Source organism: Peromyscus maniculatus, chromosome 6, assembly GCF_049852395.1.
Source record: "Peromyscus maniculatus bairdii isolate BWxNUB_F1_BW_parent chromosome 6, HU_Pman_BW_mat_3.1, whole genome shotgun sequence".
In the NCBI taxonomy this organism is placed as follows: domain Eukaryota; kingdom Metazoa; phylum Chordata; class Mammalia; order Rodentia; family Cricetidae; genus Peromyscus; species Peromyscus maniculatus.
In genome coordinates this window covers 12,941,546-12,966,111 of record NC_134857.1, presented here as the reverse complement: position 1 = coordinate 12,966,111, position 24,566 = coordinate 12,941,546, and the positions used below count along the sequence as shown (strand labels likewise).

At 47.0% G+C, this 24,566-nt stretch overlaps 1 protein-coding gene across 4 annotated transcripts in view; it reads right to left on the bottom strand.

Annotated features, from left to right (window-relative positions):
- Fndc3b (fibronectin type III domain containing 3B) overlaps positions 1-24,566 on the bottom strand; it is a 305,735-nt gene that overhangs the window by 220,798 nt on the left and 60,371 nt on the right. For 3 of the 4 annotated variants that reach the window (XM_076573956.1, XM_076573957.1, XM_076573958.1), the window contains exon 2: positions 13,362-13,500. In XM_076573956.1, coding sequence (XP_076430071.1) covers positions 13,362-13,472 — 111 coding nt within the window. In that variant the 5' untranslated portion in view covers positions 13,473-13,500. The remainder of the gene's footprint in view (positions 1-13,361; positions 13,501-24,566) is intronic. The other variant, XM_076573959.1, reaches the window with a different exon arrangement.

Below are 24,566 nucleotides of genomic sequence, written 5' to 3'. Positions count from 1 at the left end.
AACTCACTAGCAAGTGGGTGTGGTGAGGGTAATACAGTTCAATAGAAACCCACAGGATACTTGATCCCACCTCCTTCAAGACCAGTGAAAGCTTTAAGATATGACTGAGTAGCCGAGGGGCCATGTCCCTTCCTTCTGAAGAGTAAAACCCAGTTTGTGCTTTTACCCTGGCATTACTTAAGAAAAATAATTGCAAATTCAGGAAGAAAAACAAACTATCTAATAGTTTCAAGTCCTTTCTCTTTTTTCAGGGAGAGGGCTGGGGGACCAGAAGACAAGAGTTTCTCTGTGTAGCCCTGGCCATCCTGGGACTCACTCTATAGACTAGGATGGCCTCAAACTCAGATATCCACCTGCCTCCGCCTCCCAAGTGCTGGGGCTAAAGGCGTGGGCCGCCACCACCTGGTTAGTTTCAAGTTTGGTAACAAGGTTTCTTGAGTCTCAAAACCTGTCTCCATAGTAATTTATCTTTTGAATGGAATGAAGGGTGGGCTTGGGAGGACAGAAGAGGCAAGAGGCTGGCCCTCTCCTACACCCTCATCTCCATGGGGAAGAAACTTGGCTACCTCTCTCTGCTCACCAATACTCTCACCAGTACTGACCCAGAAGGGAGCTGCTGCCAACCTCAGGAAAAGAATCATTCCTTAAAAAAAAACAAAACAAAACAAAACAAAAAAAAAAAAAAAAAAAAAACCCTAGGACTCTATAGAGACCTAGGCCAATCTGAAAACCTTAACTCACAACTTTTTTTCTAAAGGAGAATCAGACCTCCAGACATCCCCATTGTCATTTAGTTCTCACATCTCTGAGTCAGTCCCTTGCCAGCTCTTAAAAATAATACGGGGCTCACAATCACATAAACTAGTGAAGGTGTGTGTGTGTGTGTGTGTGTGTGTGTGTGTGTGTGTGTGTGTGTGAGGGGGGGGGATGCCCCTTTCTCTCATCTGTACAGACTTGTGAAGACCAGAAGTGAACATTAGGCACCCTCCTCTCTTGCTGTCCCCCTGACTTTTTGAGAAACGGGGTCTCCCTGAACTCAGAGCACAGCAAGGCACCAAGGTCCACAGGGGAATCTGTCTTCTGCCCCACTCCCAGGCCTAGAATTACAGATGTGACCATGCCTGGCTCTTACAAGGGCAGTGGAGATACGAACTCAGGCCCTCGTCTGAAGGCTAAAAACCAGCAGGTGTCTTACCCGCTAAGCCATCCCCCAGTCCCCAGGACAATCTGTTTATAAGATGTGTAATGCACCACCATGAAAAACTCATCCAACTGCTCACCTGTATCCTCCAAATGCAGAAAGGCCCAGCCCAGGCAACTCTACCCTCCTGGAAGTTCCTAAAAGAGGACCTGGGCTCAAGTCCTAGCTGTATGACCTGCCACTGCAGGTCCTAACCCTTCGCCCCCAGGCGCCCCTTCTTACACACAGGGCTGCACCTTACATGAGGTGCACACACGACCACTGGATGATGAAGTGCTTAGCACAGATCCTCCCCGCTCACAAGCCCTCGACTCTGACCTCCTTCCTTTGCAAGGGAGAAGCAAAGAAACCAAACTTTGAACTAAATCTCATTCCTTTTAACAGTTCGGCTACGGTGTGCAAGTGACCACGCAACTAAAAGTTACTGAGACTAAAAGTTTTCCAGTGACCAGCAATATACTAACATATGTCTTAACATATGCTGGATATAGAAAAATCTCATCTTCCTGCACTTACCTATTATTTTTACTATATGATACATCAAAAGCTATCATATCACTTCCAATGTGGCAAATACGTATTCAAAACAAAAAGATTAGAGGTTAGAAATCTATCACAAATCATCCTGTTCAAAGAAACACGTTTATATATGTGTGTTATGACTAGAGCAGCTGGGAGATGGGCCTCCAGGCATGCCTGTGGGGGGCTGATCTGGGAAGATCATCCTAACTGACTGTGGGACAGTTCTGCATGGAGCCGGGACCATATAAACAGAGCAAACATGCAGAGCACATGTATGCATCCATCCCATCCCTTTCTGACTGTGGCCACAATGCAATAGCTGCTTCAAGCTCTTGCTCTCTTGATTTCCGGCCATGACGGACAGCATCTTGAACTGTGAGCTATGACACAGACTTCTCCCTGAAGTTGCTCCTGTGGTGTATTTCACCACTGAAAACAAAGGCCTGTGTCTTAGTTAGGGTTTCTATTGCTGTGAAGAGACACCATGACCACCGCAACTCTTACAAAGGAAAACATGTAATTGAGGTGCCGGCTTACAGGTTCAGGGGTTCAGTCCATTATCATCATAGCAGGATGTCGTTTTTATCTAATTCTCAATTGTTTGATTTCATCAATAAAGACTTGGGAGCCAGATGCTGGGGTGAAAGTCTGCTAGCTCAGAGAGTCTGAGAAAGCACCCAGCTGACCTTCTTCCTCTGCCAAAGTCCCAGAAAAAAGAACTTTCTCCTACACCACATCTCCAACAAAACTCAAACTGAATGCCCCTCCCTTCTACTTCCTGTGCGTCTCTCTGTCCATCCTCCTGACTTCCTCATTCTCTCTATGGATTTTTCCTGTCAACTGGTTGTTTCCCCTTAACCTATGGTTAATTTTGGTTAATCCTGTTTATAACATTCAATCAGAAAGCTCTCAGACTAAGGGTGTGTGCTAGGGCTGAGCCACACCACAGCTAGAAGCAGGTTTCTCCAGTAAATACCGCAGTCTTGGGGTCCACAGTGTGACCCAATACCCTGCAACAGCAGGGAGCATGGCGGTGTGCAGGCAGATGCGGTGCTGGCTGCATCTCGAGCAGAGGCAACAGGAAGTGGACTGAGACACTGGACAGTATCTTGAGCATATATGAGACCTCAAAGCCCGCCTCCACAGAGATACACTTCCTCCAACAAGACCACACCTACTCCAATAAAGCCACACCTCCTAAGAGTGCCACTACCTTTGGGGGCCATTTTCTTTCAAATCACCACATTATGTTTTACAAAAAGAAAAAAAAAAGAGCTTCAGCTAGGCATTAACAGAATGTTTACTTTTAAAGAACTCTCACGCAAGACTCCATTTAAAGAATCACATCTTGACTTCCGGAACTCTTATACCTTCAAACTGTTCACTGTCCCCTAACTGGACTGTAACAGATGAACCAAGGCATCAGGATTAGAAAGCGCTCTGTAGAGAAACTCAAACATTAGTCACTGAAAAGCAGGAGCCAAAAACATAGGTTCTAACCCGTAGGAGGTGCCACCCAAACCTCCTGCTTCACAATGTGTCATCAGGCAAGTCCAGCAGAAAGAGACTGCATCTATGTGAGCACATTAAGTGTATCTAACAATGGGAATCATAAGAAAAGTACAGTACACATCTATAAAATTATCAAAGAATAAACTTTTCAAAACTAAAATACGGTATCATGAGATGCAATGGCAAGGGTCAGTAAGTTAAAAGTGTTCAGATGAGGTTGAGTCACACCCAGAGGCCAAGTGTGAACTGGTGAGACTGCAGGTAAGGACCACATCCCAGCAGAGCAGCGGCTGCTGCAGGTGAGGACCACATCCCAGCAGAGCAGCGGCTGCTGCAGGTGAGGACCACATCCCAGCAGAGCAGCGGCTGCTGAAGGTGAGGCCAGCATCCCCAGCAGAGCAGCGGCTGCTGCAGGTGAGGACCACATCCCAGCAGAGCAGCTGCTGCTCCGCCCGTCAGCTCCTGACAACTGAGGACACCCAAGCCTGTGTTGCCAGACCTTCTGGGCCCCAAAATAAACAGGAAAAGCTTCCTGTCTTATCAACAGTTGTTCCTCGGGATTTCAGAGGACTTGGGTTGGAGGCAAGGTGCCCCATTCCTCCACCAGTGGCCACCAACATCTAAAGAGACGCAGGTCCCTCATGAAAATGGCATATTCAGCTGGGATGGTGGCTGCACGTGTTGGCAAGAGTATGTGGTGTCCAAGGTCATTCTCAGTTACAGGCTGGTGGGGCACGCGTAAGAGCTTGTCCTGAAAACCCAAAACAAAGCAACAAAAGGCAGGATGTCTGCATATAACCTTCCTACAGTCTGAGTCTGCAGACTTCAAAACATCTCTAAATGCAAATGCCATGTAAATATGCAACACTGTGTCATTATTATTTAGGGGTAATGACAAAGGACACATATTGCTTGGGAGTGCTCAGTGCAGACACCACTTGCCTTCCTTTTGTAAATATTTTCAATCCACAGCAATTGGGTGAATCTGAGAATAAGAAAACCAGGGATATAGAAGGCCAACTAATTGGCAAATAAGTCTCCTTTCTTATTTTAACTATTACCCAAAAGAGATACAGAGGCATAATAATAACACTGATCAATTAAATGAAATTTTAGGAAAAACAAAGGGGCCAGTGAGATGGCTCAGCAGTTAAAGGTGCCCCCCACCCCCGCATCAGCGGGACAGCCTGAATTCAATTCCCGCAACCTACATAGAGAGGGGAGGAGAGAACCGATTCCACAAGTGTCCTCCAACCTCTATGCACACACATGTACACACATGGTATGCATGTACACACATACACACACGTTTACATGCATGCACACATGCAGTCATTGTATGCATGTACCACACATACACACACACACACACATACATTCACATGTGCACACACACACATGCAAACAAACATGCACACACAAAAGATAATAAAGGATTTTATATATAAAGGCTTATGGCAAATTTTAAAAGTGGCCAGTTTTTTTAAACTAATTTTTAAATTAATTGAATTTGTTCATTTCTCTCATCCTTCATCCATTCAAAAAGATTTCCTGCACGCAGCCGCAGATGTGGGGCACAGCATGAACAAGACAGACGGAAGTTCTTTCTCCCTAATGAAGCAGAATCAGACAAAGACAGCAAAGTTGCGAACAATGGCCAGGCTGGAACCACGGAGGAGCTAACTGCCTCTGTGCGGGGCAGCCAACCACGCGGCGTGTCCCTCTGGCCCTCCTTTTTGAAGGCGGCATGAGGACCACCATTTGCAAGCTACTGCAGACCACTGTTGCCTTTGGCTGATTCAATTCTGGAGTGTCTCTCAACCCAGACAGCTCAGAAATGTCATAATTACATGCTGTGTGTCCTAATTATTGTGGGTGCCGCATATAACAACACCTTCCAAAAATACAGATCAACATTTTCCTTCCTAAGGCTGAGATTCTGCCCAGGCTGTGCCTTTGTGGAAGCCTGTGCAAGTGAGAACTGGCAAATCTAACACAGAGAGGACTGAGGCACCAGGCCGCGGCGTACAAACTCCCACCTTTTTAAAGTTGCAAGGAGCTCCGGGGGGCAAGGGAGGCTTTCTAAACTGCTCTGGGCGAGGGATGCTTGCTATCTGCAGCTCCACGGAGTCAGTGATGCTAGGAAAGAGATAACACAGGGCCAGGGCACCGACCACCACACTGGAACACTGCGGTTAAGCAGAACTCCTAAGGAAAAAACTAAAAGCAAAGCTCAAGGAAAGCTTTTGGGGTGGGTGGGGAGCCTGGGGCCTGCCAGTGGGTAGGGCACCTGCCTTGAAGGTACAGAGCCCGGAGGGTCCCCATGATCAACCTAAAACGCCCCAGAGAGATGGGGGAAGGGGACCCCAGGCTGTGGCCAGCTGGCCTAGCCTAACTGGTAAGCTCCATGCCAATGAGAGACCATTTCAAAGAAGTAGACAGGGTTCTTGAGGTAGCATGGAAGATGACCTTCGCCCCCCACCTGAATGTGCACACGTGTGCCTGCACACAAACATGCATACAAGAGAACTCACTAAAGAGACGTCAATAACTATTCACAAGAGATTTGCTCATGGTAAACTTAGATAATCCTCTCAATCAATAACACTGAAGTTGGTTACCTGATCCGAGAACCCTAATGGCTACCAGCTTCGAGGAAGATCCTGGGGCAAGGCCAGCCTCCCACTGCCCGGCCCACCGTATTCCTACCTATTCCATTTCCTCAACCCTTCTTCCATGCTCTGGTATATTCTGCAAGCATTCATGCAGCCTGACATATATGTAAATACAGCATCTGGGGTTAGATTTTTAAGTAAAATAGAATCCACTCCTCAACTAAATTGCTCATTCCTTTCAGGCAAGGGCAGCATCCACTCATCTGTGTCTTCAGTACCTAAGAAGGTGATGCCACAGGAGACATTTGCAAACACTTACTAAGATGACTATATCTATTACTCAGTCAATCCATAATCCATGCCACAAATCCTACCTACCCTCTCACTCCTTGCCATCCCAATATCAACAGAGAGAGGTCTCTCTGGATTTGAATGGTAGAGAGAAGCCAGGTAGTGGTCTGAAAGAATGTTAAACATCTGTACAAGCTGTGCATGTCTTATGCATCAGGATCCTGAAGAGTGTGGCCCAAGACCAAGCCTTGCTTCACTACATGTTCCACTTAAGACCCAGTCCCAAACTGAGATTCTATCCGAAGAGGAAAGGTGCACATGTGTTACTCACCAATAATGCAGCAGCCTCTATATCAATGGCTGGCCTCATTCTCATTTGAATAAGCAAGAGTTATTTGTCCATTTTTATCTACTACATTAATTGTAAGACTTTCTTCCCACTGGATTTAAAGTAGAAAAGACCCACTGCACATGCACAACTCTCCATGGGGCCAAAACTGTGCTGTATGAGGTCGTAAGCACAGAATGCAAGAAGGAATCTGTCAGGGGAAATGTTATTAAGAAGAGCTCAATCAAAATGGAAAAGGTCATGGAATTAGGAGAGAACATTTGATGTCAAAGATGCACCAGTCATGAGCACAGTCTGAAACATGAAAAGTTCTCAGCCTAATACACTGTCTAAAGGTGTGTGTATTCAAAAGAATGTCAGGGAAACTCTGGCTATGGATTCTATCCTGGGGAAACAAGAGATTTCAAAATCAAACAGGAAAGAAAAAAAGCAAAAAAGAAATGAGAAAAAAAAAAAAGGTTCATTCTCAATTAAATGAAGTACTATTGGACAAGGTACGAACCAAGTCAAGAGAATTAGAAATGAATTAGAAGCAGCCTGCCCCAGAACAAGTCAGAAGGTATGTTACCCGGGGCTGGCTAGACTGATAGAGGTCTTTACATTTCAGAAGATTAACTTCCTGAAGAAGCTTCTAAAAAACAAAGCTTAAAAGCAAATATTCTAGAAGTTTACAAAGGAAACTAAAGAAAGAAGCCAAAGAATAGAAACAGACCAAAGGGAACAGTTACCAAATGCCCTGTGCCGGATGCTACACAGTGTAAAGGACCATCAGTCCAGGTCCTTGCCCACTGGGGATCGACCCTCAATAAATTCATGTAGCAACAGCCATCACCTCCTCTCCACATGTAAGTGACAAGCTCTGGGGACATATTAGCAGGTTGCCTCACTCTGTCACCCTGTGTGAACATCTGCCCTTCACTTCATGGTTCCTGGTGGCCGCTGTAATTCCAGATCGGAATACTATCAGAAACTGAGAACTGATTCTTTTCATGCTCAAAACTTGCTGCTGGATCTTACGTTAAAACTCAAAACAAACCCCATGCTTTACACCGAGAACAGTAAACTACCAGGCATTGAGAGACGTGAAGTTTATTTAACTTCGGTTGTCTCTACTTATCCAGAGTCCGACAAAATTCCGGGGTGGAGGGGGCGGTCCAGGGGGTTGAAAAGAAGCTGAGCAGGTTAAAGGCCCTGGCCGCCACACCTGAGATCTGAGTCTAGAGAGCATCAATGCTCACGGGTGTCCTCTCATCTCCACTAGCACCATGGTATGCCAGCCCACACAAAATAAATCAGTATCATCTGAAAATGCTTAAAGAAGAGGCCTGACACTTGGGCAGCAGCAGCAGCTCAGGAGGAGGCCAGCCTACGTCCTTCTTGGTTTGTAATGAGACATGAGGCATGCCCACCCAGGAATCTGCACACTTGTTCATGGCACCACTGCTCATGCCATCCAAAAAGTGCCAACAACCCGAATGTCTGCCACCAAACACTGACTGCCAAGCTGCAGGATGGACAATCACCCAGGAGACACCTCTGCATGTGTTCGGGAGAGAGCTTCTACCAGGGCTGGCTGAAGTGAGAGATAGGGTAATACCATCCACGGAGTACGGGACTGAACTGTTTAAATGAAGCGTGAGGCGAGCACCAGCATTCACTGCTCTCTCGGGGGCCACGGTGACGACCCACTGCCTCACACTCTTGCTGCGGGACCGTCATTGTGGACTATACCCTCAACCAGAACCAAGTCAGCCTTTCTTCCCGAGCCGCCTGTGTCCAGTGTCTGTCACAGCCATGGGAAGGCAATGCACTCGCTTGACAGACGACTCAAAGGTGCCTTTCACACTATGGACTATTGGGAGTGAAGAAGGGATGAAATGCTGGTTCCCATCCCATAATGAACAAACCTACCTCCCTCCCACTTCATGATGCCAACAGCTCTGCCCATTGTGCCCTGTCCACCATGATGCCCTGCCTTGCCTGGCCCCAAAGACAAGGAGCCTCTGAAACACTGAGCCATAATTAACTTTTCTTACCTCAAGAAGTTCTTCTAGGTATCCTTTCAGTATGGTAAAAACTGACCAACACACTAAGTTCCATGAATTGCACATGTGAACTGGTGGAGTGTATGGTGTGTAGACTCTATCTCAAGACAGCTGTAAGGAAGGAGGCCAGGGAAGTGAAGGAGGAAAGGTTGGGTAAGTCATCCCTGCTCACATGACATTTTGCTGTTTGTTTTTCAAATGATAATGTAGCTATTAAAAATCCATTTAGGATAAGAATAACTTTCTTTAAAAAAAATATTGTTTTCCACTTTCCACTCATTTCCTCTTTTCTCTTACCTATATAAAATGGCAAATTGAAGTTTTAAACATAGCATGACTTCAAATAATGAATTATGATTTCTCTTATTTAAAGAGCCAGAACACAGCTGAAAATCCTGACTAGAACTAGGAGGAGGAGGAGGAGGAGGAGGAGGAGGAGGAGGAGGAGGAGGAGGAGGAGGAGGAAACTAAAGCCTGTTCCCACAGCTGTACTAGGTCCTTTGCGCTTCCAGAAATGTTTAGACTGTCCTCTGCACACCTGCAAAACATCAAGAGGACTGTAAACACACGCAAGGTGTGCTCCGATCCGGCTCCACACCAGAGAAACCTGCGGCTGGGGGAGCTCCTTGTCGTAAGCAGTATTTAAGTTGCCACAGCACTGCTTACATAAAGTCTCCACACAAGGCCTGCAAGATTCATCACAGAGGTCAATCCTGTGCCTTCAAACATCTCAGAAAATGTCAGTGCAGGCCTGCCTCTGTGCGGAGTCTCCTGTAACACAGGCTCGTGGACATGCGGGCTCTTAGGGGAAAGCCACAAGTGCTAACAGGTGTCCAGAGCAAGTACTCAAGACCATGCGGTGGCGCCCTGTCTTAGTGACGTCACTGTGCTCTGAATCCCGACTCTCTGGTTCTTCTCTGCCGTTGCTGGTTTCCCTGGCTCCTTCAACCACTTTCTCAAGGCTGCCTCGGCTGACGTTTAACACCAAGGATCCTGGATTCCGCTGTGCTCACCCAGACCAGCACAGAAGTTAGGACCCAAGGCAAGGAGTAGAAACTTAAGAAATGAAGGAAGCACAGGTTGGGGATATTCAGGACACAAGGGAAAAAAAAAATGCCAGGCACACAGACCACTGTTTGGGCGAGCCACAGCCACAGATGAAGCAGCAGCATCTAGGCATGATAAATCTTGGTCTGGTCCTGATGAGTAGAATATTTAAACAGTTTGCTTACTAAACAACGTTCCCTTTAAGAAAGTTTTACATTAACATCAAATTGTGGGATAATCTTTCCATACACTGTGCGGATGAGCCTCTGGCAAGGCATCTCCTGATTGGTTTAATAAAGAGCTGATTGGTCAACAGCTAGGCAGGAGAGGGTAGGCGGGACTTCCGGAATGACATAGGAACTCTTCGAAGAAGAGAGGTAGGATTTGCCAGTCAGACACGGAGGAAGTGGGACTCATGGTACTGAGCAGAGGTACCGAGCCATGTGGGAGAACATAGATTAATATAATGGGTTAGTTTAAGTTTTAAGAGCTAGTTGGGAACAAGCCTAAGCTAAGGCCAAGCTTTCATAATTAATAAGAAGTCTCCATGTCATTATTTGGAGCTGGTAGTCCAAAGAAAGTCCAACTATATCCAATAGTTAAATGTAAATGTTAATGCTTCCAGAAAAATGTAACACAGATTAAGAAGGCTGAAATACTCTCCATGATGTTGTGTATCTGTGTGCACATGTTTGTGCAAGTGCATGTGTGTGAGCACGTGTGTATATGTGTGTGTGGACATGTTGGGGCTGGTGTACACATGTCTACATGTGGGAGTCAGGTCAACTTGCAGTGCTGTTACTCAAACAAAGACAACTTGGATTTGGACAGTCCCTCACTGGCCTGAAACCTGACAGTACTCTGAACTGGCTGGCCAGGGCGTCTCCTAGATCCCTGTCTCTACCAACCCCGCACCGGGATCACAAGCACGCGTCCCTACTTCTGGGTTTTGTTACGTGGGATCTGGGGATCAAACTCAAGCGCCATACTTCACTGAGTGAACCACACTCGCAGCCCAAGCTCTTTGGAAAGGCTTGATATCTATTTATAAAATAGATAAATTAATACATTTTCCACTTTTAGCTTTATAGAACTCTTCCCAGTGGACCGGATTTACTAAGGCAGTGTCTACATAGAGACAAGTCAGAGGCACAGGGTAGAGAAATGCCACGTGTTCTTCTGGAACACCCTGTCTTTTCAGTCTTCAGCCATGTCTGTGCAAAGGAGTTCACTTTTGAAGGGAAGACTGGAAAATTCTGAAACTGGGGGCTCTTTATGCTTCTAATAAGCTACAAAAGGCTGCTCTGGGCAAACTGAATCATAAAAATGAGGGCAAAATCGCCAAACATAACACTGGGGCAAAGCAAGGAGGAGAAGTGGCTTTGGGAAGCCTGGCTGGGTGGGAAGCCTGGTGTGGTGGGAAGCCTGGCTGGGTGGGAAGCCTGGTGTGGTGGGAAGCCTGGTGAGGTGGGAAGCCTGGCTAGGTGGGAAGCCTGGTGGGGTGGGAAGCCTGGCTGTGTGGGAAGCCTGGCTGGGTGGGAAGCCTGGCTGGGTGGGAAGCCTGGCTGGGTGGGAAGCCTGGTGTGGTGGGAAGCCCGGCTGGGTGGGAAGCCTGGTGTGGTGGGAAGCCTGGTGTGGTGGGAAGCCCGGCTGGGTGGGAAGCCTGGTGTGGTGGGAAGCCCGGCTGGGTGGGAAGCCTGGTGTGGTGGGAAGCCTGGTGTGGTGGGAAGCCTGGTGGGGTGGGAAGCCTGGTGGGGTGGGAAGCCCGGTGTGGTGGGAAGCCCGGTGGGGTGGGAAGCCTGGTGTGGTGGGAAGCCTGGTGTGGTGGGAAGCCCGGTGGGGTGGGAAGCCTGGTGTGGTGGGAAGCCTGGCTGGGTGGGAAGCCTGGCTGGGTGGGAAGCCCGGTGGGGTGGGAAGCCCGGTGGGGTGAGAAGCCTGGCTGGGTGCGCCAATGGGGAGACATGAGCTGATTTCCAAGCTAATCACGTGAATACCTTGGATTTTAAAATCCTTTTCATTAGTAAAAATGAGGGAGACAGAACTTTGATCCCGAAGCCGTTCACAACATTACCAGAGCTTTCCACAAACAGCTGCATCACTAGAGGATAGGAGAGCACAGTCAGGGAGGGGAGGCCAGGGCTGGCCAGGCAAGGTTAACAGACCGAGACAGGCTGCGCTCCAGGAGCGACAGGGCGGCCCTGAGTCAGGCGTGAACATGAAACACTGGTGTTTGGGGAAGACAGCTCCAGCTTCTGTCCGGAGAATCGAGAACCAGAAGCAGACAGACCAGTGAAGACAGCCACCGGGCACCGGCAAGGCATGGGCACGGGGCCCAGGCAGTCACAGAAATGAAGAGGCCTGGTAAGGTGTGGGCTCAGCAGGCGCTGCCAGTGGAAAGAAGCCCACGGTTCACGGTGAGATGCCAGAAGTGGACGGTGAGAAGACGCTGTGGAGACTGCACAGCTGAAGGGGGGGGGGGGGTGGCGGGGGGGGGGGGGTGTCACCCGACAAGTCAGCTAAGAGGCAGGGGAGGAGACAGAGCAGCAGTGAGTGGGCTTGTCGGGCTGGGTGGGGTGTGGCTGTTGATGTGTCTGGAACAGAAGATGCTACACACTGTGATTGAGTCTGACCCAGACAGGAAGAGACGTTTACTCCCATCTCGACCACTCAAAAACCAAGCATGCCCATACTTAAGAAAATGTGGTGGTTTGAAAGGAAACGGCCCCCAAAGGGAGTGGCACTATTGGGAGGTGTGGCTTCGTTGGAGTACGTGTGGTCTTGTTGGAGGAAGTGTGTCACTGTGAAAGCAGGCTTTAAGGTCTCATATATGCTCAAGCTACGCCTATTGTCTCAGACCACTTCCTGTTGCCTGTGAGTCAAGATATAGGACTCTCAGCTACTTCTCCAGGACCATGTCTGCCTGCATGTCACCATGTCCCACCATGATGATAATGGACTAAACCTCTGAATTGTAAGCCACCCCAATTAACGTTCTTTCTCTATAGGAGTTGCCATGGTCATGGTGTCTCTTCACAGCAATAGAAACCCTAACTGAGACAGAAATGTACAAAGAAAAATATTTTTATAATTTCAAGATAGAACAAGCACAATTCTGTAGTCTTTTTTTAAAAACATGTTATTAGAGATAATTGAGTTCCAATGATAAAAACACAATTGTCCTTACAGTTTAGATTTTTCCCTGAGTGCTGCACAGCTGACTTTCTAAAGAGCTGTTGTGTGCCATATGTTAAGTCATGAATGGCACAGGAGTGGTGCGTCTGCTAAGTGCCCTCATATGAACCCCTGTAAGTTCCACAGTGGAAGGGTCACCCCAGGTTCCACAGCGGAAGGGTCGCCCCAGGTTCCACAGCAGAAGGGTCACCCCAGGTTCCACAGCGGAAGGGTCACCCCAGGTTCCACAGCGGAAGGGTCGCCCCAGGTTCCACAGCGGGAGGGTCGCCCCAGGTTCCACAGCAGAAGGGTCACCCCAGGATTCATGTAGGTTCACCTGGACTTGTGCAGATTTGTCAAGCATAATAGATGAAAAAATGAACAGTCTAACAATGAATCCTTTTTAATCTTTAAGAATACTAGCTGAATGAGGTAAGAGTTTCTGATCTCCAATTTTTTTCAGATATTTTAAAAATAATACAGTACTTATACAACAACAACAATTAAAAAATCTCTAGAACCATGGACGTTCAAAAGGCAAAGATTTCTGAATCCCCAAATCAATCAAGTATTCAGCTAATGTTTCCCACTTGGCCGAGGTCACTAACCTGCTGGGCTGCTTCTCCATTCACCAAGTGGGGCATCATGGCCACCTCCCCATTGAGCAGGGGTGGCAGTTCCAGGGGGATCTGGTCGGTCATCATCATGGTGACGTACATTCATGGAGAACTGCCCTCAACCAGCTACCTGCAAGAGAAACACCCATGTTTACAAAACTTTAAAACCTATGAACGATGGTAACCGCCGCACTCCAGAAATCTGAGGATAAATGAGATCACATTTTCTAAAATAATCATTTATGCGTCAGCCACATGTGCACTGATACCCACTGGGCCAGAAGAGGATTATAGCCAACAAAGCTAGAGTTCCAGGCAGTTAGTTGTGGGCCACCCAATATGGCTGCCAACAACTACACTCGTCCTCTGCAAGAGCAACAAGTGCTTTAACCACTGAGCCATCTCACCAGTGAGAGGGCAATACTGACAAACAGAAGCTACAGTGGTCATTATTAAGGTAATGACCGAAACAAAAGATACAGCCCCAAAGAACTACACTTGTCATTCACAAAAAGCTTTCTCTTTCATTAAGATCAAAATACTTTAGAAGCACTTAACCCAAGCAAACCGAGGTTCCTACATGTGCTCCAAGTTAAACCGCTAAGGAAGCTGACAATCGCCACATTCTCACTGTTCCTCCTAATCATTTCTTTGAGTCGAACACACAAGATCTCTCTTACTCAGACACTCTTTGGGCTCCTCTGTATCTGTGGCACACTCAAGCCAGTGGGACTCACAAGCTGATTCCCTTGTTTACATAGAGTAAATGAAAAAAGCCTTTTCCCTCCCGTAATTGCACCTTCCCCCTGTAGCCGGCAGACAACATACCAGGAAGGAAAGAACAATAAATTTCTAGGGGATCACAGCCTGCTCCATAAAAAGTATGCGTGCATTCATGCACTGTAGCATAAAGTCTAGGAGCATGGGAAAGTATGCATGTACGTGTGTGTACATGTGCTTGCATGTGTGTGTGTGCATGTGATATATATATTAAAAAAAAATCACACATACCCAATTTTAAATGATTTCAGAAGAAATTTGCCATATATTTAATGGCCAAAGTTTTATCATTCATAAAAACTCCCTCGAAATTTCACATTCAAAGCTATTTCACTAATGAATACTTTACTGTTAATGTTCCAGTCAGTCCAAGTGCAACAGCAAATTCTTTAGTGGCTGCCTTGGATTTGTACCAGATAGTTATAACAACAACAAATGATTTCTTTTCATCCCTGTATACCCCGACTCTGAACATTACACATGCCCCCCCACCTCCCCCACAAGAGGCTCCTTCCTAGACGTGTCTGCTGATACCTGAAGGCCACCCAAGAGATAATGTTTTTATTTTAAATAGGTAAAATTTTATATTATCCATTACAACTCCATATTTAAGACCAAACTAATTATTTAAGACCCAATCAAGAAAGCCCTGTCCCAACTGGGAAGTACACTCCATAATAACAGGTCGTACAGAAACTATTGGGATAGGTACTTAGCAACTACACAAATGGAAATGCAGCCCAAAGACCAGTGGGCTAGCCTGAAGCTCCTGCATTCCAACCAAGACAAGCCTGCAGATACTGTCACAACTTAACTGTGTGATTTTGACTCAAATAAGGAGCACTCTGTACATGTCCATTGTATTTCTAATACATTGAATTTTACTAGTTTTAAAGGGACAAACTGCTACTTTTTCTCAAATGGACCTCTTTCTTCAGTGTAATGTTTCATTTGATATTTCTTCAGAAGTAAACACTTAGCCGGATAGTGGCAGGCACATGCCTTTAATCCTAGCACTCAGGAGGCAGAGGCAGATGGATCTCTGTGAGTTGGAGGCCAGCCTGCTCTACTGAGTGAGTTCCAGGACAGCCAGGGCTACACAGAAAAACTCTGTCTCAAAAAACCAAAAAAAGAAAAAGAAGTATTAGTATTTGCTGGGGACCATGGAAACAGTTCAGTCAGCAAAGTAATTGCTGCACAACATGAGAAGCCAGGAAAAGATGCTGGACAAAGAGGCATGCGCTTGTAATCCCAGGGCTCGCCAGCCAACTGGAGACCCTCAAACAAACAAACAAACAAGGTGGCAGCACCAAGGGTGACCAATGCGTCACCTGCACGCACGCGCGCGTGTGCACACACGCGTACATGCTTAGGTTTACGGTGATATTTGGGCTCTTGTTTGATAAGAAGCATTCTCTGCTCTTCTCCCTTACTCCTCCCATACAGGAGCTTCGGGCAGTTCCAAGAGACAGTGACGGAGATGGTGACTCTGCCTTCCCTCTCTTCCCTTCGGCAGCAATGACCACCACGGTCCTCTCCCACTGAGATGGCACAACTTCCCCTGGCCCATCTCCTGGACTACGTGGAACCTGGACTCTGCTGTCACCCGACAAGGCAGGAGTAAACCAACTATAGGTTCTGCTCCTGTCCCACCTGAACCTTGGAGGTCCTGAATTCCAACCATCATGTAAGAGGAGAGAAAAGAAAGAGAGATTTGGGAAGCTAGGAGAGGGTGCTGGAATGGGTCCTTAATCAGAGCTGCTCAGTTAAAGCTATTTATGCTGCACACAGTCCAACACAGCCAACTAACATTGGTTAAAATGGAGTTGAGTCCCGACTAGATACAAAACTCACATATTCCAGGTCCCCTAGGACTAAAGAATAACTCACCACCACCAACAATCCCATTAAAGGTATTAGTCTAACTCTGACAATTCTAGTTTAAAAACCTTCCTGCTTTTCTTAATGTTGAATAACAGGTCCTGCTATCAACAAGACATCGCCCATCCAACCCCACTAAGCAGCCCTCTCACACGTGAGTGCCAAACCCAGAGCAGAGCTAGAACACAAGTTCTGCAAGAGCATAAGATGTAGACCATAAAACCAACTCCTGAAAGATGCTCTCTGACTTCCACATGTGTCATCACACACACACACACACACACACACACACACACACACACACACACACACACCTCATACATCATGTACAAAATTTTAGAAAAACATTAACTTCATCTTCAACAGACTCTAAGGTGCCAGACAGAGACAGAAGAGGTGTCCACGCAGCCAGCGTTTAAACAGCCACTTCTGTGCTCCATGAGCACACACGGGACACTTGCCATCTGATCAGAATGCAAGGGAAACAGAAGCAATCCATTCTCTCCAGATACTCAAGGCAACCACCTATCAAATCGCCTAAAATTATTCTCGGACAGAAATAGCCTAGCACCATGGACCACAGAAATAACAAGAGATGGGCAAGCAGGAGGCCTGTAAAGAATGAAAGCATGTATAAACAGAAAATTGGGGATATGCAGAGGTATCTTTTTGGTGAAAGGCTTGCTATCCAGCAGGACTCATTTTAATGATTTGAGGTGGGAATTACAGACAGCAGACCATACAGTTTTTAAGAAAATGGGTCTGGAGCCATTGTTTACAATAGTAAATTCATTCATAAGAAGGTGACCTGCTGAGAATTTCTGTAGCATTCTGGTCTTAGGTACCCAAACAAATTCAGGTCTGTTTTGAGGTGTTTCTTGTTATTTTTTGGCTTATAGAGATGAGTCCTGGCTATGTAGCACAGGCTAGCCTCAAACTTGTGCTGTGACTTACAAACATCCACCACCACAGTGTGCTCCCTTGAATTTTATGCCCAGTCTATGTGTCCTACATCTGAGGCCCACTCTCCTTCATACACACACACACACACACACACACACACACACACACACACGCACGCACGCACACACGCACACACGCGCACACGCGCACACGCGCTCACGCACTCACGCATGCACACAAGCACAAGCATGCACACAGTATCAATAATCACTTTCATCTCAGGACTGCACTATAAGTTTGGTGTCCTTTACTCTGAAAACCCAACTGTCACTTATATACACAAAAGAGGAGAGGTCTCCAGCTGAGGCCTCTGAAACTCCCCTATACACCTTAAAACACCATCTTCCTTGGCCACCGCTCCCTCATCAGCTTCAAGAGCAGCTAAAGGGCCAATGTGCCCTCTCTGGATAAAGAAGAGATACACCTCAGCTGAAAAGTCTCAGGAGTAGCCACACTAAGGAAGCATTTGTTTACTCTGCCTTCTGCCTAAGAGATGTGGATTTGGGCTAGACAAATCTATCTTAAGACTCTTTACTTCAGTCAAAGAAGCCCCACGCCCTCAAGGTCTGCCCACAGCAAGGAGATCTCACACTGGAGGATCATTAACCTTTACACGCTACAAACTCCACCAGAAAAAAATACACGCAGTGGATTGGGTCTACAGTCTTCTCTTCTAATCTGCCAAACTCACCCCTGCTGCACACACAGCTTCCCAAGGTTCCCTCTTCTGTCTTACTCTGACCCAGACTTCCAACTCGAAAGAAGCTGGTCACAACCACAGGCCCTCACAGTCCCTCCCTTCCACACACCACTTCAACACTAAAGCCACAGTGCTCTGTACCCAACTAGCTGTGTTCTGAATGAAAGAGGCAGATGTCACGTGCGCCCTTGTGGTTCACAGCCCTTCTCCTAGGAGAGGAAATCCCTGGTTCACTGATAGCCAGGCTACACCCACCATTAGCTCCTGAGCTACAAGAGTGGGGGACAGGCACTCTAGAAATGAAAGGAACAGCCCTTCGCTGTTAATAATTAATTCCTTTGTTAAAGACTACCTTATTTTAAAATAACCTCACACAGGGGCACCAGGTTCTCTATCTCTCTAGGTGTTTGGCTTAGTACTTTTTCTTCTTTCTTTGCACTTTGGCCCTCACCTAGTCTATGAAACATAAAGGCCAAATTCACGAAAAACCTGCTTTGCAGAGGAGAGCTGATGATCCATCTCCAGGACCAACTATACACAGGAAGAATATCCTAACAGGCCAAAGCCCTAGGCACTGCTGGGAGTTCTTCAAATTAGTAACACAATGTCCTGATCCTCACTCAGTAGGCCAATGACCCAAATTTCCATACATTAATTCAAGATGTGAGTTAGCAGTACAGTACACAAATTAGTTCAGAAGACAAGAGAAAGAGCAACAGAACGCCACCAAAAGGAACAAGACAAGGCCACCGGAGCTCCAGGAGCAGGGCCAGGATACATGAGGAGCGAGCAAAGCCAAGCCGGGCTCAGGCCCCATGCTCACCCCGCCCCCCCCCCTCCGTATGCTGACTCCTATGCTAAGGAGGGGGCGGGTACCTAAGAACCCACAAACCAGTTCCAACTTTTGCTTCCATGGCCCAATTCCAAATGCTTTTTTTTCATTGTATATGTGTGTGCCGCATATGTGCATATGTGTATACATGTTGAAATATGTGTAGGCATACATATACAAGTAAGTGTATACACATGTGTGGGTGCATTTGGAGACTATTTATTGAGGCATGGTTTCTCACTGGCTGAACTTGTAGCTTGAAATTTCTGGCTATTCTATCTAGCCAACCCACCCCAGGCCTCTGTCCCCTCACCCACAAATGAATATTCTAAAAACCAATAAACACAAGGACCTAAAAAAGGACTTGTAAATAATCTCAGTCGATGCTTCCGAAGTCACTAACGTTAACTTCCAGTCCACATATTCCATAGAGCTAGCATCTTTCCCAATGAAAAACGGACTAAGTAGGCACTATTGGACAAGTTAGAAACCATGGAAATATTTGAATTCTACATGCTATGTTTCTTCTGTAGTCTAAGGAATATACTGCCATGGGCTCACTAGAAAATTCACAGTTGTAGTCCGATTTCACGAAAGGCTCCTTCTCTATTAAAAATACCACCTGAAGCCAAGTGAGGTCGTAGTCCAGGCACTCAGGAGGCCACGGCAGGGGAACAGCCAATGTGGTGGTACAGAACTTAAAAAACAATCACACACACCGGCTTCTCATAGTGAGACTAGTGCAGGTCAAGTTTCTGAAACCTGTGACTGCTATACCAGAAAAACGTTCTCGCTATCCAACACTAAAAGTGGCTTTTCTAATGGTTCTGGGAAATGGGAAACCCTCTACATATAATCAAAATGACACTTGGAAAGTGTAAAGTCATCAGAAGCCAGGGGAGGGGCTGTGCAGTTGGGAGTGGGGGAGGGCTGTGCTGTGGGGGGCGGGGGAGGTTAGGAAGGGCTATTAAGGAATTACTATATTGTATCTTTTCTTTTAAACTAATTTAACCATGAGATGGCTGACATTTTACAAGGGATTGCAAGACTGGCTTCTAAATTACTTCCAACAGAAAAGCAAAACCTAATAAAACCTAAATTATGATAGACATTTGTGCAGCTGATTTATGTGTTTATGTTGTAGTTGCAGTAAAACAGAAAAAAGTCAGAACCTGACACAGAATCCTATGGCACACAAGAAAAAGCTATACTCACGAGCCTCCCGGATTCGGGTGGTCGCTGCACGTGACTGCCGCCACTCTCCAGGACTGACAACTTCCCAAGAGCACACTTCCTTCCGTCTCTTTAATAGCGCGCTTCAGAGAGAGCCAGCAGCCCAGGGAGAGCCTGCTGTGTGCCGCCCTACAGTAGATGCTCTATCAAGCACCATCTGCTACTCCATCCCCCGCCTTCTTGACCAGATACTAGTTTTGAAAAGTAAACCCCTGGCTGCTAATTCCGACCTAGAAACTCTGAAGAGGCCCTCATCCTATGAAGCCTTCCCAGCAAAGCTAGCCAGGATTTCTTTAGATTTACTTAAGTGTATGAGTGTTTGGCTTGCATGTATATCTGTGCACCACATGTGTACCTGGTGCCTGAGGAGGTCAGCAGAGGGCATCGGTTCCCCAGCAGGGTTTTGGGTGGGAACAGCAATGTGTGGTTGCTGGGAATCAAAATCGGGCCTTCTGCAAGCACAGGTGCTCCTAATCTCTGAGGAATCTCTCCAACCCCTAAGCCAGGTTTTTAATATAACAACTACGGAAACAGCAGCAGAATCAATGTGGGGATTACAACAGTGTACAGTGTACCACAGTCTCCACCACCTCCAAATCCTGGGAAGATTTGCTTGTTCATGCACACATAGCTAATTAGACCACTTCCTTGAAACTTAAGAATAGGGCTTCTCTTTCCTGGTCCAGGAGCACTACACTATATCATCAACCAGTTCAGCCTTTGGAATTCCAGTGTGGCCACCAGGAGCCTGATGTGGGGACACGGCCATTAGATACAAAAGCCCGGAGGTGGTTCCCTGAGTTTCTTTGCACTAAATCTCTCCTGCACACTTTGTGTGATCATGAGGAAAAATACTTGGGACAGGTAAATGCTCCCCTTTGCCATTTTAGAAACCAAATCAATAGCTGCAGAGAAGAGAAAAGGACATGGACAAACAGAGAAAGAGGGGGGCTGTAACTGAACTTTTCCCATGATCCACTGCTGAAAACAGCTCCAAGGACGGGTGGTGGGGGAGGTGGGCAGGGACACTTGATGGGGAGGCTGCCCCAACACTGCCTACAAAACATGAGTTCTAGTCTGGGATTTATCAGTAATTGACTCTAAAGCTGAGCAATTAATTTTGTCTTTTATAAAGTAACACAATTAGAGATGAGTCCTTCAAGTTCCTTCCTGCTTGTAGGAAATTAAGTGTTTAACATCAACTCCCTGCCATACTTACTTGATATAGATTAAACTAGAGCTAGAATCAAACAGGAGAATCTGAAAACTTACTGCCTTTCATACTTGTTTAGGAGTGCCCTCAGCCTCCTGATTAAGAGGGAGAAAGAACTTCACTAGACTGGTGAAAAACCAAAACGCACTAAGCACATTGTGCTGGCGGTTGCTGTAGTTTTATGCCAATGAAATCTAATTTTACAGCTGAGCTCTACAATGTGCAAGAAAGACGCTTGCCATGGCTTGCCACTTGAATGAAGGAAGGGGAGGTGATAATTGTTCATGCAGAAAAACCTCTTGAGACATGAGCAGCACCTGGAGGTATGTGCCCAGCTGGTTGGTTGAGGCACAAACAGTCTGGAATTTGCCTTCTTGTCTGATATGTGTTCATTAGTGAAGTCAAATCACAGTTGTCTAGGGGAAACCTTAACCTTAAACACTTCCATCTTTTTGCATCCAATTAGAAGCACAGGAGATTTGAAAGAAATCCTGTGAAACGGAGTTCTTCTCATTAAAAAGAACTCTCTTGCTGATCAACATGAGTGACAAGCTCCGGAGGACTGTCCGTTTTGCTCCTGAGAGAAAGGACAGTACCTAACGAGCTGCCTGTGCAGGCCGTCTTCAGCGATCCACACATCCACAGATGTGGCTGGGGACAGATCCGAGCACGCTCACGGTCCTTGGGTCAGGCCTGGCATGTGAGGGGTCAGCACAACGCTCACAGGTGCTTCCCTTCTGTACCTCGGCTGCAAACACTTCCAAGTGGCTTTGCTTAAATCATGCACCATGTAGTCATGGCAGAACTCAGAGTTACGTGGGAAAAGTACTGTTTTCAGGGCGGGGGAAAGTCCAACTATGTCTCCATTAATATACAGAGATGGCTTTCAGAGCACTCCTCACATGCCAAACCTTTACAGAAAAAAGGAAAAAATTACATCACTATATACACACAATCTCATGCCCTCAAATCCACATATCAGACAAGTAGCACCTCGGTCTGCAAATATTAACTGAAGGGGGACAGGAGCTTATCTACAGAAAAGTTTACCAAAGCTCTGTTGGTTTTTTTCAGTTTTCGAACAGTGTTTAAGCAAGGTTGCTGGCATAACTAGACAGTTTTATTGGAACACCTCGATTCCAGGTCCCCTCATACCACAATGACTGCCACAGCCCTCCCTGACATCCTAGGATCACAGCCTAGCGTCACAGGAAAACACTCGAGAACTCTGAGCCCTTCTCACATACACCCAAGCCAACCTGAGTGCATACTTTGTCCAAGGAGAACAGTCAGTGAAAACTTATTTTCAGTGAAATGTGGAATTGTATGTACACGTCCTTATACTTCTTTCCACAGGACAATATAAGGGAAGTCAGAGGAGGGCAGTCTGGGAGACACCTTGGAGCCTGCTGTGTGGGGGTGAGGGGGGCAACGGGAGCCCCAGCTCTTGCCTTGGCCAGCCTGCAGAAGCAGCATGCCTGGCACCCTGGAAGCACTGTGGCAGGCCCTGCTGCATTTCAGTTCTCTGGGTCCTGCTGCGCAGGCTCCCTGACTCGTACTCTCTCTACCTGAGTAAGAATTGTAATAAGTAATTGGTTCTTGAACACATGACTTCGAGGCTGTCTCATGCAGCCAAAGTGCATTTCATAGCTCTACCAGGAGGCCTAGTATGAACTAAGCTCATGTGTAAATCATCTGATTATCTACCTGGGCACTACCAACCAAGCACAGCACCCTTTCGGGGGGGGGGGGGGGGGGGGCTTGTGAGCAAAATCAATGGACTGCTTTCTGGAAGGGTCTGGAGGAGTTCCAGACGATCCCTTCGGCCTGCTGTCAGCGCGTCTTTCACACGATTCCATGTGGCCTCACAACACTCATGTGAGGGTCAGCACTGTTCTGGTGACAACCAAGTCGCCTGCCCCGGGAGAAGCAGACAGAGGGCAGGTGTGGCCGGAGAGCCAGGGCTCCCAGCGGGCTCCTGGAACACTGAGGCTCTAACACAACGTGCGAGCCACTGAGTGGAACACAGAAGACAAGGGTTGAAGTGAATCCCAAAGCCAGCCTAAGAGAGTCAAGCTCTCCTAGCCCCGCCCCGCCCCGTCCCGCCCCGCCCCGCCCCGTCCCGTCCGCAATGGCAACCGGCTTCCAGGCTCGGGTGAACCTGTGCCAAGACAGGGATTTCACCATTACACAGCCCATCTGAAACCCCTGAAGGGAAGCTAAGCAAATCCAAACGATGGTAACTTGGCCTAGATGGTGAAAACGTAGAGCAGAGAGAATGGAGAGAGAGAACCCAGTGGGTAAAAGTGCGGGCTTTCACCTCAAGACCCGAGGTCTATCTCTGCAGCCAGCATGGCGGAAGGGAAGGGGCAGTTCCAGCCTCTGTCTCTCCCACACACTAAATAAAATACAGTACGATTTAACAAGACTTACGGGTGGAAATCAAATTACAAAGGACGAAAGCTGTGGCGTCTGCGGTGACTAGGAGGTGTGCCGTCACTAAACACAAGCCAAGGACAGGAGAGGGGCAGATCGGCAAGTTACTGGTTGCCACACAAGTTCTCGAGATTTTTAAAGCCTTTTATCGAGTACACAGAAAAAACCTTACATGTTTCTCTCTGTAAGAAACAAAATAATACTAACCACATTCCACAAAGGACTTAGCCAAAAGGCACACTCTGAAATTATATCAATGAACCTGACCAAAGGTAATCAATCAACCACTGCCTACAAACGCTCGCCACTGTGTGCCAGGCCCTGCTGCAGGAGTCTAAAACAGGCCAGAGGTTAATGACATCGCAGTGAAACACTATCCGGATTAGGTCGGAATCAATCTGCACTAGACACTTCTGGCAAAACTCCACACATGTCTGCAGACCTCCACTCAGTCTGAACCCTTCATCTTTAAGCCCCATTGTCTAAATTTAGCTTCCCAGCTGTGGCCTCTTTATTGTCTTTGAAATCTGACAGGTGTTGAAAAGGTAAATGTCTGCAGAACATGTCCCCTGTCTTAATCTTCATTTTAAAATAACATTTATTATTTCTTATTATATGTATGTGTATGTCTGTGTGTAGGTTTGTGCATCTGCACATGGGTTAGATCTTCTGAGTTAAGGGATGTTGTAAGCCACTCCACATGGGTGCTGGGAACCAAACCCGGGTTCTCTTCAAGAGCAGTGTGCTCTTAACCACTGAGGCATCTCCTCCAGCGCCACAGAAATATTATTCAGTGCGGCCAAACTTGGGTCCCACAGCCTTTGCGCCCGCCAGTCTGGCAAAAGTAATTCTCACAGCTCAACCGTGACTCCTACAGAGATCCACGATCTGTCAAAACGGGGTGTCTGTGGAGGCCCAGGCACAACTGGTGCATCTGCAATGCAGACTCTGCATCCTTCCCTATCCCTTTGCAATCAGACTCACGCCCTCCACTAAAAGCAAAGATCGGCATCACGGATGCCAAGACAATCACTACTGTGTGGGCACTCCTGGCCATTCACCTGCTCAGATCTCTGCTCAGATCTCTGCGCCCTCCCTGGCTGTTCACTTGAGCCAATTTGAAATCTTCAATGATTTCATTAAGTATTGTCTAGTGTC